Here is a 17686-nt window from a genome sequence, read left to right as displayed (position 1 = left end):
AAAAAAATTTTTTTAAACAGGCGCCAGTCAGCTCAAAACCTTTTAAACTTGCCTGCTCATCTACTTTTGTTTTCTCTGCTTGTCCCATCATGTTGTTGCACTTGTCTTTATAGCTTTTTTTTTCTTCGCAGACATGTTCGAGCTTATGCAAATCACGTGTTGGCCATGTCATTATTTAATATTCTTCTGTATTATTAGTTCCAGTCATTGTTATAGCAGCCTTTAAATTTGTTCTGGCTCCCCCTGCCGTCCAGCATGCGTATTACATGCCAGCAACTACGTGGAAACAACGATACATCCTTTAATCTGTTTCCTTGTGATGCTCAAAATAGAAAAGCAAGCGTCACACGGACAATTAGGTCACCACGAAATTACCTTATTGGTCTCGGGACAAAACCTGCTGGAAGATACGGAAGGATTAAAAAAATAATAATAATAATTTTCTTCACCGTGTGGGACAAACGATGCTTTTTTATTGGCAGATTTCAATGAAACATTCAAAGACAAATATCAGTGCAGTCGAATGTAATCAGTCAATGTGTTACAGGTATTTTTTTAGGAAACGGGAGGCATGAATGTTACAAGTTTGAAAAATGTCCGACCCAAAGAAACGCAACGCAAAAGTGCTCGTCAGAATTAAATATCCTAAACATCTTAAAAACACAATATCAATAAGTGGAAAATAATTTAATGTAACAGTTTAACACAAAAAAAAAAAAAAAAGAAAAGCAACAGCTCAAGTTGGTCCATAACATGGCTTCCCTCCCAGGACAGTTTTATCACATTACTTTCATTTTATGCACACTGTCGGTACAAAAACGCCACACACCCTTTTGTTCATTTTTTTTAAAACAGTTAAACCTTCACTAACAAGAACTTTTAATTCCCTATAAGCCAGTATGGATATTTCACATCTTCAAGGAGGCTTTCAACATCCAGTTTAAAAGGCTAGCCCATATGAAGCTGTGGCTTATTGTGTTTTAAATGCTTTAACATATTTTGGGAAATACGTTTTTTCTCCAACCCTTTTTTTTTTTTTTTCTCTCCTTCCCCCCACCTTTGAGAGCTACTTGAACAAAATGAAAGTGTCCGTGAGCTACTCGTGTAGCTCTCGGGGCACACCGTAGCATTTCATCCACATAGCTGAGCTCCACCCAAAACCAGCAGAATCAGCTTCTTTTTTATGTATGCAATAACAAATTCATACTCGGGTATTTAACCGGAGCGACTGGTTGGAGACCGCCCGCTCGACACCAACGACGAAGCTTACAGCCAGGAACCAATTAGTGTAGCTTAGCATAAAGAGTGGAAACGGGTAAAACAGCTAGCCCGGTCCTGCCTAAAAAGTTCAAATTTATCAGTACCTACTGGTGCCTCTGAAAACGTACCAATACAGAAATATAGAAACTAGTAGATGCAAAAACGAGGGCGTTTAAAGTGTTTGTATCCGCTGCACTGCCCCTTTAATTCATACATAGAAGATGGCATGCAGTCATTTGTCGTCTAGTTTCTAGATTTCTACTTTATTCAGTGAAAGCATCTTTTTTTTTAATTTTTTTTTTTTATCAGATTTAAATAAGTCAAGAATTAGCAGAGCTCCAGAGCAAGGGGGGCTGTCAGACATTCAGATTTTCACGACACGATTATCTTGGCAAAAAAAATTCACGACAGCGACATTATCGCGATATCTATAGAAAAATCACATTTATATTTGCTTCCTATGTTTTTTGTCTCTTTTTTTTGGCTGATAAAATTGCCGTCGTCGAGCCAACAACTTTGTTGCAGCGTGAACCAGTTAGTTACTGACGTAGAATATTATAATACACGTATTATTACTGTGATATCAATTTTTTTTTTCTTTAAATTTGCACGGTTATCGTCAATACCGCTGTATCGTGACACCCCCACGACTCCAGAGCCCTGATAACAATGTCAAACCCTTTTTCAATAACACTGGACCATTTTGCACTATATTCAACTGCACCAGCACCATTTGCACGAGGTGGAATTGCACCATTGTTTAGGTATGTATATATGTATTTTTCTTTCGCTGTATATATGTCTATTTATGTGTGTTTTTGTACAAGTCAAAATTCCCAGCATGTGTGAACATACCTGTCGAATAAATCAGATTCGGATTAAATAACTAGGTTAAATGCAATTACCCATTTTTTTCCACTTTTTATTCTTGTCACACTCTTAAATATGAATTGGAAATGAACACATCTTTTAACTCTTTATTAGGTTCGGGACGTCTCAGATATAGAGTAGGGGGCCGTTTCCCTGCATTAAAAACACAGATTAAACAGCCAAATCAAATAATAAACATCACTCAGAGACACTTGATGACTAAAGGCTCTGGTACTTTTGTCTTGTTAATTTCGTTTTAAAATTTCAAACATTTTTTTTTTATTTTTTTTTTTATGATGGGGTCAGTTTTTGTGGTAGTTTACACTCTACGAATTCTGGTAATAATAATAATAAGTACTGTTTTGTTATTAAAAACACAGGTATTGGCTCGTGTATCAAACCCTTGTGAATTAATTCCCCCGAGCCTTGCTGCTAATACTGAGTTTATGCGAGACGGCTGTAAAAGGTCACAATTATGAGGTTTTTAAATCAAAACAGCCAGAAAAATATAACACTGAGTGAACGCAGCTGAGATGGTTTCCTGTTGTTGTTGTTTTTTTTTTTTAGATGAAGACGAACTCTCTTTACTCACAGATGACTTCCTTTTCTCTTAACTGTTACTAGTGAGGTGTGGGGCGGTGGCGGAAAACTACAGACCATGTTTTTCTCCACGTCACTCCCTCCCGCCGTGTTTACGTCTCCGTGGGCGGACTCCCCTCCGACGTCAGCAGGTTCTGGAGGATCTTCTGGTAGAACGGGGAGAAGACCAGCTTGTTGAAGTTGACGAGGCGGCCGAAGCGGTCGGCGAGCTCCTTCAGCTCCTTACCGACCGGCACCAGACCGCCGGGGAGAGGAGGTGTGGTCTGATGTTGGCGGGACTCCAGGGTGGCCAGGAGGTAGCTCTGAACCCGGGACTCTGAGAGGAGGAAAAGAGGAGGAGGAGGAGGAGGAGGGGGAGTTTTTCTATCACCGACAAAAAACAAAATAGTGTTTTTTTTCAAACTTTTAACGGATCACCGTTCTTTTTACCCATCAGCCTGCGGACGGTGTTGTCCGCTTGGACGGCGGCGGAGATTTGACCCTTCAGGACGTCGCTTCGCCCGGCCGAGAACGGAGAGTAGCCGTGTCGGCTCAGACACTGACTCAGCTCGACGCACAGCTTCTCCCCGATGGTCGCTAACGCCTCCTCCGTGTCAAAAGTTCTTTGGGGACAGGAAATAAAACATTTGTAGCAAAAGTGGTGCTTGAAGTAAAACAATTTAAAAAAGAAAAGTTATAGATTTTGGGGAAATATTCTTGCTTTCCTGCAGAGCACAGTAACCTCCTCGAGTAAGATGTAAAGGGGCGTTAAGACATTAAAGCTGCTTCAGTGATCTTAGCTACTCGGAAGCAGCAGAACGACAACACTGACATATTTACATTTCCAGTAATATTCCAGAAATATTAGTACTTACGGCGCGTGCATGTCCACCAGCATGGCGCCGACGGTGTTCTTCAGGGTCTCCATCAGCCCCGGCAGGCCCGAGATGGCCTCCCCCGTGGTGGTGTAGACGATGAGCAGCACGGCGGACAGCAGCACCAGCCGCTCCACCTCCTGCTGCATCTCCTGGAAGCGGACCTGATCCATCAGCACGGTCTTTGGTGGAGGAGAGAAGAGGAGGAGGAGGCGGAGGAGAGAGGAGGGAGTTTTAGGGATGAAGATCGAGAGCACGACGACGAGGACGATGACGACGAGGAGAGAGTTTACCTCGGGGTAGGGGTCGGAGGCGTGGTCCCACCTCAGCAGGCGGAGAAAGGCGTGGTTGTGGACGTCGAGGGGGAGGAGGGAGAATGAGGACGGGTCCGACGTGGCGCCGGCCACCTCCGCTTCCCTCAGGCTTTTCACCGTGTCCTCCAGCCATTTCTCAGTGTAGTCTAAAGCATCTACAGGGAGAGAGGAAGCGTTTTATACCGGACGGTCACGACATCAGATCATCTATCTGACATTAAATGGTGCTTAATTAGACAAAAAGAGTAAAGAAAAGTAATAAAAAGGGTATTTTATGGATGTCTTTACTTGTGTGTAAACATTTTTACTGTCACCGAACTTCACTTGAATTTCAATAATAAAAACAAAAACAAAAGGAGACTTTGTTCTGTTTTTTCAAATATTGAATTCGGGTTATTTTGGTCTTTGAAATGTCAGAAAATAATGATAAATGTTGCTTGTTGTTTCCCCAGAGCTTGAAGATGCAGCTTAAAAATGTCTTGTTTTGGATATGTACCAGCTTTGTTACAAATAAAAATGGGAATACATTTAAAAAAAAACAACAACAACAACAACAACAACACAGCTTTATCACAGACTGTAATCCTGAGTGAAAGTCTTAGGTTTGATTCATCATCATGATCGTCATATTATTATTATTATCCTCACTAACTCAGATTTTAGCACTTCGGTACTACTTCTAATGGCCTTCATCACATGACCTTCTTTACTTTGTCCCTGGTTGTACACGCGTGTTGTAACGTTACACTGACACGACCTCTAGTGGACTGACAGGTGTATTACAGACTTTAACCTGCTACTGACTTGTTATTATCACAGAGGGCGAAAAGAGCAAGAAAATGTTTGAATTTAAGAAGCTGGAATCAACAATATTATAATATTCATTTTCTATTAAATAATAAAAAGACTCAAAAACGCCACATTTTCCGTCGATCAGCTGACCGATCGCTCGGCTGATCGCTGCTGCTCTAATGTGTCAGTTTAATACATACAAAATTTAGCATGAATGTGTATGTAACAGGAGAGATTCATTACTCGGTTGTTTGTCCAGAAAGCCCTGGAACTTGTTCCTCTCGAACTCGACAGACTGCTGCATGAGATGAGGCCTGATGCTGCTCACGGCGAAGTTAGCCATGTCCATCTTCATCAGGTCCAGCACGGAGAATATGGACCTTCAAAGGAATAACAGCAGAAGTCAGACAAACGGGGAGACAATATAAATAATTATCATAAAACGTACTGAGCTGAAATGAATCTTTAAATGGTCTCTCAGCGAGTCTCCATTAGGATACGGAAGCTGCTGACTCAGCCATTAATCCGATCACTCCGCAGCTTGCTGCACCGCGATTGACGGGAAACGAAATCACACGATGTAAAAAATAAAACCGAGGCAAAACACACAAGAGCGCATTAACGGCCTCGTCGGTTTACTTGAGCAGAGGCACGAGGTCGCTGAACTCCTTCAGCTTGTCGATGTCCTCGTCCCTGCAGGGGGCGCACAGCGAGCCCATCAACCCGACCACGAACTGGGACAGCCGGCCGATGTCGAGGGCGCCGTTTTCCGCCTGCTGCCGGATCAGAGGCAGGTCCAGGACCTCGTCGATGCGCGAGCGCAGACGGCCGTGGCCCGGCAGCAGCAGGGACAGCAGCGACTGCAAGAGACGGATATTTATAATGACTGAAATACAGGAAGAAAAAAAAAAAAAAAAACACCTCACCTCTTTGATCTCAGCCAGAAGTTTGATGGCGTGTAGGTACGATGGCGGCTCCTCCTTCAGCTGAGCTTCCAAGCAATCCCAGAATGCTTTGTGCATGATCTCCTTCACCCGGCGCTCCAAACTGTGGCGGCACAACATCAAAAACGCAGACTGTATATGAAAGTGGACGTAGATTTTCTGGTCTGAAAGAATGAGTGTCTTAAGCTGCAATACCACTGAGTGCCACTAGGGGGTGGCTCTGGAAAAAGCCTCCGGCTCCATAAACTCCCATTCAACTTCTCTCGTAAAATTCTCAGTCAATAACATTTCTCCAGCAGTTATCTCGGTGTTGTTCTCTAAAGTTGCTTCTTGTCAGTTTTCTGGAGGTCCATCTGAAAATAATCCCTCATTCATTAGAAAAATAAGCTTAATAAAGATGGTTTTTTGGGCGTGTCTGTTTGATTGACAGGCCTGTGGTGAGGTCAGGTTACAGCTATCGGTGGGCGCGGACGGAGTATCGTCGGGTTTCAAGTCCCCCTCCACCCCAGCTCGCCCAAATACGGTCACGTCCTTCTCCGAAACGCTCCGAACTAGCAAAGATGGCGCCGGCCGAATTCAGAACTCGAGGCTTCGTAACGGCCCGTGACATCACGTCACACTGGACTGCGCTTTCTGACAAAACACAGACTCGTACTTCTGCGGCAAGAAAAGACCTCAAAAGACTGGCAGGACACGTTTTACGGCATCGCATCCTCACCTTCCTTCGGGGAGCTCCGTGGGTTTGACCTGAAAAGCCTGGTTCACCACTATCTCATGAGCCAAAGCCATGTTGGTGACTCCTTTGGCCGTCTCCATGAGCTCCTCCGCAGAGACCAACCGGGGCGGGCTGGCTGTGGGAGGAATATACTACATGTATTTAGTCAAAAAAATGACAGACATGAATGATATAAAATTACAACAGGTTTCTAGTCTTTGGTACTGGATAGAAATGACACGGTATGACAACTTAAAAGAGTATTTCTTGTTTGGTTTCTGGCTTTTAAGGAGGAGTTTCTTGTGTATATAGTGAATATAGCATTTTTCTGTGACAAAAAAAAAAAAAAGCAGTTTTCTGGATATTCCAGATTTTCCAGATTTTTCTGGTCAAGAAATATTTCAGATTTCTTGACCAGTTCAACGGGTTAAATATCAAATATCCAGGCAAGCATCTTATTCTGAAGACAGAACAGGGGCAGCGATAAGGCAGACATGTGTGTGTACTTATTCATTGGTCTTACTTTTTCTAAAAATAATTTTTAGCTATTTAATTGTCTACGTATTTGTAATTTTTTCCTTGTTGTGTGCACCTTGTTTTTCCCCGAACTGTGTTTCTATGCTGCTGTGACGACTACATTTCCCCATTGTGGGATTAATAGTCTTATCTATCTATCTATCTATCTATCTATCTATCTATCTATCTATCTATTATCTATCTATCTATCTATCTATCTATCTATCTATCTATCTATCTATCTATCTATCTATCTATCTATCTATCTATCTATCTATCTATCTATCTATCTATCTATCTATCTATCTATCTATCTATCTATATCTATCTATCTATCTATCTATCTATCTATCTATCTATCTATCTATCTATCTATCTATCTATCTATCTATCTATCTATCTATCTATCTATATTTAGGAGGTCTGATAAAACCTCATGCAGCAGGAATCCATAAATCTTTTTATTTTGTATTATTTTTATTTGCTATAATGATGTCTGTCCCTCTCACCTTGTGGCGTGTTCCCTCTGCGAGGGCTCGGAGTATTCGCCCGGACCCTCTTCCTCACCGACTCCTCCGAAGCGCCCTCCTTCGACTCCTTCTCCCCTCCGCCCTCCGGGTGCTCCGCCTCCTTCGGCATGCTGGAGTCTGCGGAGATAAACCTCATATCTCACCGTCACGTCTCATTAACGTCATGCTTTTTCTCTCCCACAGTTTTTTTTTTTTTGCTTATTGTCTGTTGTAGCTTCTGTTCTTGTAGTCGAGTCGTTTTTTCTTCCCTCTGTTGGAGGTTTTTCTCCCTTAAAGAGGAGTTTTTTCCCTCCTAGCTTATGTTGAATTTCTCTGTATAAATGCTGTAAAGTTCTGCTGTAAAATACTTTAATGTGTTAAAATGCCATGAAATATCCTGTGTTGTGATTTCTTCCATTCATCCCAAACCGTATTTATTTATTGATTTTTATTTTATTTTATTTGTTTGTTTGTTTTTTGTGTGTACATAGTCTGTGTGTGTATTTATTCTAAAATAATTATTTCTTATCCATCTTATTTCTTAAATGTATTTGTAAATCTTTTGCTCTTTTTGGTTTACTCTGCTGCTGTGACGACTGAATTTCCCCACTGTGGGATTAATAAAGTCAAATCTATCTCATCTAATCTAGTCGCTATATAAATAAAAATTCAATTGAATTGAATTTGAACTTGTGACCAGCAGTGATTTTTTTTTTTTTAAATCTGTCAATGACTGCAATACAATGATTATGTAACTAAAAATAAAATAATTATTTTAAAAATAAATTTAAAAAAAAAACATGAGTTAGAGACTGTATTGTGATTGGATTTCGTGTTGAAGTAGAAAAAAAAAAAAAAAAAGGAGTTTTCCATGTTTTTTTGGGGGTGATGCTCAAATGATGACATCACCCAAACTCCCAGAGGAGGAGGAGGAGGAGGAGGAGGAGGAGGGAGTCAGTATGGCGGTGCGGTGCCGACACTGAGGTGCAGAAGTAAACAAACAAAACAACACAAGCCTCATCGACGGGTAACGTTACTAACCTGGTCGTCGGCTGCTCCCTCCGGGGAGAGAGGCGGCTCAGCTGCGGAGCTCACAAATGAACGCCAACAACAACAACAACAACAACAACAACAACAAAGCTGTATGACACAGCTATTCCTTCGTAACGCGAGATATAACGGAGTTACCGCCGTTAGCGACGTATTTACAACTTCCCCTGCAGTCGGACGCCGGTTTCTACGACAGAAACGCTTCGTTTCATCCTCGCTGAGTCGAGCTCCTTGACGCAAACAGTCCGCTAACTAAAACGAACCGAGCGGCACTTCCTGTATTGGGCGGGGCTAAAACAAAGTGACGTCAAACGGTCGAGCCTCTCGCCGCACGCACGCGCCGGTTGTGGCGTAATTAATCCGTTTTTTTAAGAATCGGACGTTTTGAAAACGGTTTTTTTTTTGTTTATAATGTGGTCAAATTGAATTGAATTAAATAAAAAAATGTTGGGGGTAAATTAAAAAACTAGAAAACCTGTCCAAAAGCCTTTTTTTAATTTATTTTTTTCATGGCAACGGTAACAATGGTAACAATTATTTTCACTATCAATATAGTTCATTTCTTGAATAATTAATTGTGTAAGTATAGAAGTGTATAAAATGTCAGAAAAACTATAAAATATTCATATTTAATAAACTGGTACCAGAGACTTTTGTACATTTTTCACTTAATTTACATAAATACTCCTAAATTAAGACAAAATAAACTATTCAACAGAGAAAACACAGTGTATTATATGTTTATTTCAAGTTTGTTGAATAATAAAGCAAATACCCACATACATGCACAAAAAGGTTGTTTTGTTTTTCATATATTTACAATACCCACATAAATTGACATATCATTCACAGATATGTCTTTCCAGTTAGTGTCCAACAAACCAAATATTTACCCAGAAAATAAATCAGTAAAAAAAAAAAAAAAAAAAGGCAAATAGCAGCTCTACAGTTAGCAGTTATCAAAGCTTCATGCATCTATAGCACGCTGATGGCCGAGTCGCCAAAGTACTGGTTAAATATCTCCGGGTGGGCTTGGTGAAACTGTCTGAGGAGGCGCTTCCTCTCCTTGGCCGGGGTCTTGGCGTCCAGGTGGATGCTGTTTAGGAGGCTCCACAGCTCCTGTTTGGTGGTGGTCTTTGATGAGTCAGCATAAGTCCCGCTGGGGACCTGCTGGCAGAACGTAGAGCCTGAAGGACACAAGAGAAAAAAACACAACGCTAAAATGTCACGTTTTGTTGTTTTGTTTTCCTCCGAGAGCTACTTTGACAAAATGAAGAGCCACTCGTGTTCAGTGATATTTATTCACATAGCTGAGCTCCACCCAAACCAGCTGAAATTAAGTTTTTTTTATACTATTTACACAATGTGTACTTTTAAGTTACTTTTTTTTTTTTTTGCATTTGTTTTGAGTTGTAGCCAAAGTTTACTTTCCTTTTTACCTCTGATTTTGGTCTCCATCAAACATCTGAGGGGAAATAGCTGGGTTTTTTTTAAGATGCTAATGACTCCCTTACATTAAACAGTCATGAGCTCACTTTGTTTCTCAGCGAACAAAAACAATGAGTGAAAGTTTCTCTTTTAAACACACATCTTTATCCATCTCAGAGCTACAACCCAGTAAGACGGTAGTTTCTAGCATTTAAAAAGAAAAAATTATGTTTGGTTTCTATTTTCCTGCTGCTGCGCTCGTCATCATTTCACCATCGATTTGAACAGAAGGAGATTTTGTGTCAAACTCTGGAAACGGTCAGCAGCCGGGCGAGGTGTTTCTGAGTGACGTTTCCAGAGGGGGGCGGAGCTTCGAGACCGAAGAAGGCACTCACCTGTCACGTCGGGCTGTTTCCCGCGAGCGACGCCGGCCAGCTTGTCGCTCACTCCTTTGTGCAGAGCTCCCGGGATCTGCAGCGGAGAGAAGGAAATCTCTTGGGTGGCGCAAAAAATGGTTTATACCCCTTCTACAAACGCCTTTGACAGCATGTGATGTCCGACCTTTGACCCTGGACTATCAAAATCAAATCGGTTCATCGTCGAGTCCAAAGAGAACGTTTGTGCCGAATTGGAAATTTCCCGAGAGAACATATTCACGAAAATGAAAACCGACGGACAGATTACCCCCAAAAAACATAATGACCACGGATGCTGCCGGCATTGAAGCAGAACGATGATATGTGATGCATTATGGGAAATGTAGGACCCAGTGTTATTAGATCTTGTTCTGTTACTTGGGTCTAAAACTTGGAAAATTTCAGACTTTGCTCTTTTGAAATTTGACTTTTTCTTGTGTTCACTAACTGTGTCTCGTGTGGAAGTTAAACTAACTGGCTGTGCTGTCCCTTTAAAAGTAACCCGCGATGTATTTGATGGGTGAAAGGCCAAAAAGAAGTGGCAGCACTTTCATCACCTTAAAGATTTCTTTTATGTTGCTGAGCATGAAGACGAGCATAAGATCCTCCTTCTCCTTGGGGAAATCCTTGCTGTGGAGGACGGCCCGGGAGAACGACCTCTTCACCGCCAGACGGTTCTCCATCTGCAGACGCAACACAGCACATCTTTCAGGTCAAAAAAAAAAAAAAGATAAAAAAAAGATAAAAGGATGAGATTCAGCCACCGGCTCTCTCTCTCTCTCTCTCACCTCCCGCTCCACTTTTATGGCTTGCGGATCGGCCGCCAGACACATGAACGCCAGCAGCGCTCGCAGCTCGTCTCTGCGGCCGACAGGCAGCAGCTTCAGACACAGCTGCAGAGCCTCCAGAGCTTTGCCCAACTTGGCGGTCACTGGAAAGGACATATTGGCAGACATTGAGGCTGTTGAAATTTAAGTTGGCGGTTAACTTCAGAGGACGAACGAGCTCGGTTGCAAACTCTTCCGACAATCGGACGGAAAATGAAAAGGGAGAAAAGTTGGAGCCCGTTCTCACCCAGCAGGTCGGTGATGGCCGCGTAGATGTCGGTCATGTGCTGAGGCAGCAGCGGAGGCCTGTTCGTGTTGCTGTAGTGTCTGACCAGAGTCCCGTACAGCAGCAGCTGGCAGCAGGCCGAGCCGCCCCGGGAGAGACGAGTCTGCTCGTCGCCGCCGTGGGCTGTCACAACAAGTTACAACTTTTTAAAATCGACAACGAGTTACACGTTTCCGACCACCGACACGTGCGATTTCGCCATCGATTTGAGCAGAAGGAGATTTTGTGTCGAACTCTGGAAACGGCCAACAGCCGGGCGAGGTGTTTCTGAGTGACGTTTACAGCTTCAAGACCGAAGAAGGCGCGTCAGGTCAGGAGACACCAGGTGTTTTTTGTTTTTTCCTTTGACGTTGGCTTATTTAGAGCCGAGTAGAAAAACCTTATTACGTAATGCATTCAATCCGTTAGCGGCACTGGAATTGTGTCCGATACCAGATCTTACCCCGCCCGATCCCCGGCACTCGTCCATTAAACTTGCCTCCGTCTCGGACGCCGCTCGCAGCCGCTTCTTGGTCGCAGCCCGGCTTGTCCTGAGGGAAACAGTGAGGCAGCGCCCTGCTCAGCTCCACGACCGGCTGGTCGGGGAGGAAGTCCAAACAGTCCAGAGCCGCACAGAGCCACTCGTCTTCCCTGAGAAGAAACGCAAGGAAAACATTTTTCATTTTGGGAAGTCGATCTGTCAGATATTTCATGGAAATGCGCTTATTTCTCCTTTCTTGCTTGAAAATGGTCAAAGAAAAGTCACAAACGTACTGAGAGTCCCTGAAGGCCTTGAGGATCTGTCTGTCCAGGTGGTTGCTGCTGTAGATCAGGTCTGGGTTACTGTGGGCCAGCGAGCTGGACGGAGACAGGCAGGACGGAGGCTCGCTGCACTGAAGCACTCCCTCCAGCAGGGGGAGCTCCACCAGGTTCAACAGCCTGAGGAGGGTCTGCTCCTGCCACACCTCATCTACCACTGTGGAGATGAGCCGGACAGTGAAGTTATAATAATATACTAAATAAAAAAATAAAAATGTTTATGCATTTAGATGATTTTCAGTTAGCATGGCCTTCGCTCCGCCGATCCGTTCTCGGGTTGTCTGTCCCGTTATTATCACCCGGATGAAAATTAGTCAAACGTGAAACAATCGTTCACTTGGCCGTAAGGATGAACTGATTTAGTGGTCAAAGTTCAAAGTTCAAGGTCACCGTGATCTCGTGTCCATCACATCAGTGTGTCCCCTTCTTGTGAACGTAATAGCTCAAGAAAGCTTTGAGGGAATTTCTTCCAATTTGGCAAAAATATTTACCTGATACCAAGCATGAACCGATTCGATTTTGGGGGGCAAAGGTCAAAGTCACTGTCCAATCACATTGGCTTAACCTTCACGAATGGGATATTTCAGGAAAGCCGGGAGGGAATTTCTTCACATTTGTCAAAAAAAAATTAATTTGACGAAGTGAATGAACTAACAAGTTTTCAAAAGGTGAAAAGTCAAGGTCACATCTGTTTCCCGCTATGAACACGATATCTCAGGAACGCCGTGAGGAATTCTTTACAAGTTCATGAACTGCACACACACGCTACACTGCCCAATGCATGCTGGGATAGTATCCATCCCCTGTCACTCCATTCATGTGTATAAATCTTTAAAAAAAAACACAACAACAAAAAAAACCCTCCTCTTCATCCCCACAAAAAAAAACTTACATATGTGCTTCAATGTGAGAATAGCAGCACCAATTTAACACATCTCATTACTTACATGATTGTGGTAAACCGGAGTCGGTCTGCGCTCTGCTGGGACTCAGAGCGTCCACCGGAGGATCCAGCGACAGGCTCGGAGCAACACGGGTCTCCAGCTGTGCGGCCTTAACGGGCGTCTCGGTGAATTTAAAAGGAGAGAACATCTCGGCGTGTGAACCAGCCTGCTCTTCCTGCCTGAAATGTAAAATACAGACGGCCGGGCGGTCGTACTGATGACGTACATTTCTGTCGACAATATTACGAGTCAGGACACACGAAAAATATCACACGAAAGGTAAATGAACACATGAACACGAGGGGAGGCGTCGAAGCAACAAAACGAGACATCTTCGCTCACTCCAGCCTCATTTGAACGACCCCGTCAGTTTACAACGTATTTCAAATTTGTAATTTACAACCTGAACCGTCAGACTCGACCCGATCGCGTCGGTTAAAGCTCAAATTATTTAATTATTCCAGCCTGCGTCTTCATTCACTAAAACAGCCGTTTTGTAGCCACCGGTTCAGTTCGCCTGCAAATGTTTTCTACTTCCTGTACAGTTCAGCTTCAATCTGCAGACTCAGGCGGGGTAGTTTTCTATTGCTTTTTCAGACAATGTCGGTTCAGGAGGAGGTGCCTCAACTTGGCCGTAGACGCGTCCCAGACGTGGTCCGAGCAGCTCGAGATCAGATGTCCCCAGACAAACGTTAATACCAGGCGTGAACCGCCTCAAATGTCAAGGCTGTCGTTAGCGGTGGTGATTTTAAAACAGTGCACTGATTAAGAGAGGATACCTGTCTCTGGGAGCACTGCGGAAGAGCTTTTGGATCCCATTCGCAAGCACACCGCTTTCCAGCTCATCGACCGAAGGAGTACGCTCACCTGCGAACCTGTAGAAGGGGCAATTGTACGGTTACCGTGGCAACACATAGACATTTTGGCATGAAAAGAAAATGGATTTTTTTTGGGGTTTTTTGTTGTTGTTTTGTTTTTCAGAGTATGTTTTGAGCACGTCTCGCCTGTAAAGAGCGCTCTTGCTGTCCTGAAACGCTTCCTGCTTCTTGTCTTTTCCGAACACTTTGGTTCCCACCGCCTTGAACACGTCGCACTGCAGCAGAGCCCGGCACACACGCACCACTTTGTCCCGCGACACGTCGGCGCCTGCAGTTTTACACAGTTTTCAAATCAATTCAGTTTTATTTCACAACACGGGTTATTTAAATGGCACCTAACACAGTAAAAGGCCTTACAACAGGACTTGACGGGCATTATGCAAATGAACCCAAGAATTCAGAACGAAAAGGAAAAAAATAAAAACCTCCAACAGAAGGAAGTAAAAACTCCCTTTTAACAGAAAGAGTCGAAGTAAAAACTCCCTTTTAAGAAGAAGAAAAACCTCCGACAGAACCAGGCTCAGAGGTGGGCGACCATCTGCCTCGACCGGTCGGGGTGATGGGGAGAGCAGAGAGAGAAAAGAACAGCATAGAGATCCAGAACAAGGTTTTAAAGTTCAGGAAATAAATAGTGATAAGAATGGTTTGGGGGTCAGATGTGAAAACACACACACCTTCAAAGGCCTTGTCACGACTAATGTGTTGCATCACGACGTCCACGGCCTCCGAGCCCAGGAAACAGTCGTCGTGGGACTTGAGGTGGACTCGTCTGCATCTCACCGTCACGGTAGACCTGAGGTGGGAGATGAGGCCGCTCCACATCGAGGTAGACTGGACCGGCTTCGTGGCCACGCCGGGAGCTGAGAGGACAAAGAGACATGAGGACAAAAACAAAAAATGTCTATCTTGCAGACGACACGTGCAGGGTGGGAGTGCAGATATAAAAACAAAAATGAAATAAAAATTAAACCTGGTTTTGGAGGAAGACTAAATCTAAATGAAACTTGTTTTTCCAGGAGGACGTTTGTTAATATTGAATCAAACCACTTCGAAATCCTGTTCCACAACTTAAAGGAATATTCTGGTGTTTTTTTTAATATTCAATTGTGGCCCAGTTTAACATAAAAAAAACCGAATGATGTAATGTGTGACCAGGCCTCCGCGTGCTGCAAAAATAGACAACAACGTGTGTGATTAACTCACCTCGAGGCCGCACGCACAGTTTCTCCGCGAGGTTCAACGCAGCTGCTCTTTCTTTTATTGACGCCATGTTTCTGACTGATTTTAAAAACAAAAACAAAAAGCAGCGGTGATGGACGCACTTTTTTGGGGAGTTGTGAACAGGCAGGCGGACGACGAGCAGGACAGGAGGAAGCAATCAATGAAAAGCACAGTCCCCCCCCCACCACCGCCACCACCTCCTCCTCCTCCTCCTCCTCCTCCCACCACCATCACCTCCTCCTCCCACGCAGAGGAAGCCTCGGGGTTTATGTGCAGCTTCATTGTTTGACCGCTAGATGGCGCCAATCGTCAAGTCACACCGACGAGACACCTGAGAGTTAACTTTGACCCGTTTACGCACACTAAAAACACTATTAAATGACTTTAATTGATTCACATTCTATTATTATTATTATTATTATTATATTATTATATTGACAAACAACCCATTGACTCTAATTTCGCTTTATGCAAATGTATATCAATAATATCAAATGTTATACAGAGATAAAACTTAACTCAAATGAACTGCTTGAAATTATGTGAAAAAAAAAAACCCAAAATAAAAACTTTTTTTTTTTTTTTTTTTTTTTTTGTCATTTATTTGCGTTTCTTTCTCAAATCTTTTATTGACAAATATTTTGAACAGAAAACACAGGACTACCCCCGGAAAGCTAAGACAGACTAACATTACCTTCAACCGTGTGGCCTGGAGGTAAAAAAATAAAACTAGTTTTAATGATACTCCTCCTTTTTTAAATGTTTTTCCCTAATTTCTATCACTTCATTTGTGCAAGATTTATCTTTGTATAACATTTGCCATCTTGCTAATTTATATATAATAATAACAATATATATAAATGTATTATGTATATATATCTATTTACATTTGCACATCTGAGCTACACGTTCAAGAGCGATTTTAAAATACCGCTCAACCCATGTCACTCATGGTGCCGAAACGCAAAGCATTCTGGGAAATGACGTATTCCATCACCCGGCAATAATACATCAACAAAACCTCCTTTTATCGGACATCAACAGTCTTTTAGATGTATCTCAACAAAACGGGATACAACTAAATTGTCGGTTTGTTTTGTGTTAACTTCGAAAATTCGAAATTTTCTTTAAAATTTTCTTTAAAATGAATTAAATTCCAAAATTTAAAACGCGTCACAGCTGACGTTGTTTTTTTGGTTTTTTTGCTACACGCTAAGCGTTAGCATTTCGCCAGCAGCCTAATACCCTCATAAAAACAACGGTAAGTGTTCCAGAGTTAGTTTTAGTCTTTTTATTTTTAATTTTTTATATATTTCTGGTCAATTTATGTCTTTGGTGGGAAAAAAACAAAAAAAAACAAGCGGTTAGCTCTGTTGAAACAAACGTATGCTAATGCTAATGTTTTAGCTGAGGTTTAAAATCTGTCAAAAATGTCCCCAAGAACTCAGAAGACCTTAAAACTGAGATAAAGGGCGAAAAGGTGAAGCCGAGATTGTGAAAAATGTTTTATATTTTACAAATTTAATTTTACTTTTATTTGTACGGCACTTTTCATACAAGAAATGCAGCTCAAAGGGCTTTAAAGCAAGAAAATAACATGCAGCGTTTCACATAAAAACAGATTTAAAGGAACATTTTAAAAAATATAGAAAAGAAACGAGATGCATAAGAACAGATTAAATGCATAAGAACAGATTAAATGCACAAGAACAGATTAAATGCACAAGAACAGATTAAATGCATAAGAACAGATTAAATGCATAAGAACAGATTAAATGCACAAGAACAGATTAAATGCATAAGAACAGATTAAATGCATAAGAACAGATTAAATGCACAAGAACAGATTAAATGCACAAGAACAGATTAAATGCATAAAAACAGATTAAATGCACAAGAACAGATTAAATGCATAAGAAACATAAAATACACAAGAACAGATTAAATGCATAAGAAACATAAAATACACAAGAACAGATTAAATGCACAAGAACAGATTAAATGCACAAGAACAGATTAAATGCATAAAAGCAGATTAAATGCACAAGAACAGATTAAATGCACAAGAACAGATTAAATGCATAAGAAACATAAAATACATAAGAACAGATCAAATGCATAAAATTAAACACAAATTAAAATATAAAATAAGCAATATGCATCTTAAAGGGGCTGCAGGTGAAGTGCAGGAGAGTTTCAAGAGTAACTAGTTAAAGGCTGAAGTAAAGAGATGTTTTTATCTTTCTTTTAGAAGTATTTACTGAGCCAGCTTCCCTGATATCTAACAGCTAATTTGTTCCACAGCTTTGGAGCAGAACTGACAAAAAACTGAATCCCCAATTTGGGCTATTTGGCAGAGATCGGTGCGTTTCTGTCTTGCCCCTTACAGGTTTTTTTAATGCTGTTATTTATTACAGCTGTGTTGTTTTTTTGTGTTTTTTTTGTGTGTGTCCTGCTATGACAT

At 42.0% G+C, this 17686-nt stretch overlaps 2 protein-coding genes across 2 annotated transcripts; both read right to left on the bottom strand.

Annotated features, from left to right (window-relative positions):
* Window positions 1-436: 436 nt before the first annotated feature.
* Window positions 437-8719, bottom strand: tcp11l1 (t-complex 11, testis-specific-like 1). The gene is made up of 10 exons (XM_069715148.1): window positions 8416-8719; window positions 7375-7512; window positions 6353-6485; window positions 5617-5737; window positions 5330-5550; window positions 4934-5070; window positions 3878-4053; window positions 3585-3766; window positions 3160-3332; window positions 437-3046 (listed from the first exon to the last, which is right to left on the bottom strand). The coding sequence occupies exons 2-10, from the start codon at window positions 7502-7504 to the stop codon at window positions 2823-2825; spliced, it is 1497 nt and encodes a 498-aa protein (XP_069571249.1). The 5' UTR covers window positions 7505-7512; window positions 8416-8719; the 3' UTR covers window positions 437-2822.
* Window positions 8720-9399: 680 nt separating this feature from the next.
* Window positions 9400-15271, bottom strand: LOC138630709 (DEP domain-containing protein 7-like). The gene is made up of 12 exons (XM_069715203.1): window positions 15205-15271; window positions 14676-14861; window positions 14128-14269; window positions 13903-13998; window positions 13127-13353; window positions 12135-12336; window positions 11873-12011; window positions 11343-11487; window positions 11057-11199; window positions 10826-10951; window positions 10248-10323; window positions 9400-9611 (listed from the first exon to the last, which is right to left on the bottom strand). Exons 1-12 carry the CDS (start codon window positions 15269-15271, stop codon window positions 9400-9402), a joined length of 1761 nt encoding a protein of 586 aa, XP_069571304.1.
* Window positions 15272-17686: the final 2415 nt, after the last annotated feature.

The sequence above is a fragment of the Brachyistius frenatus genome, unplaced genomic scaffold (assembly GCF_029030835.1).
Source record: "Brachyistius frenatus isolate BFR_SWC_R1_liver_20210118 unplaced genomic scaffold, ASM2903083v1 Contig_139, whole genome shotgun sequence".
NCBI classification, from domain to species: domain Eukaryota; kingdom Metazoa; phylum Chordata; class Actinopteri; family Embiotocidae; genus Brachyistius; species Brachyistius frenatus.
This window is presented reverse-complemented; position numbering and strand designations above follow the sequence as displayed.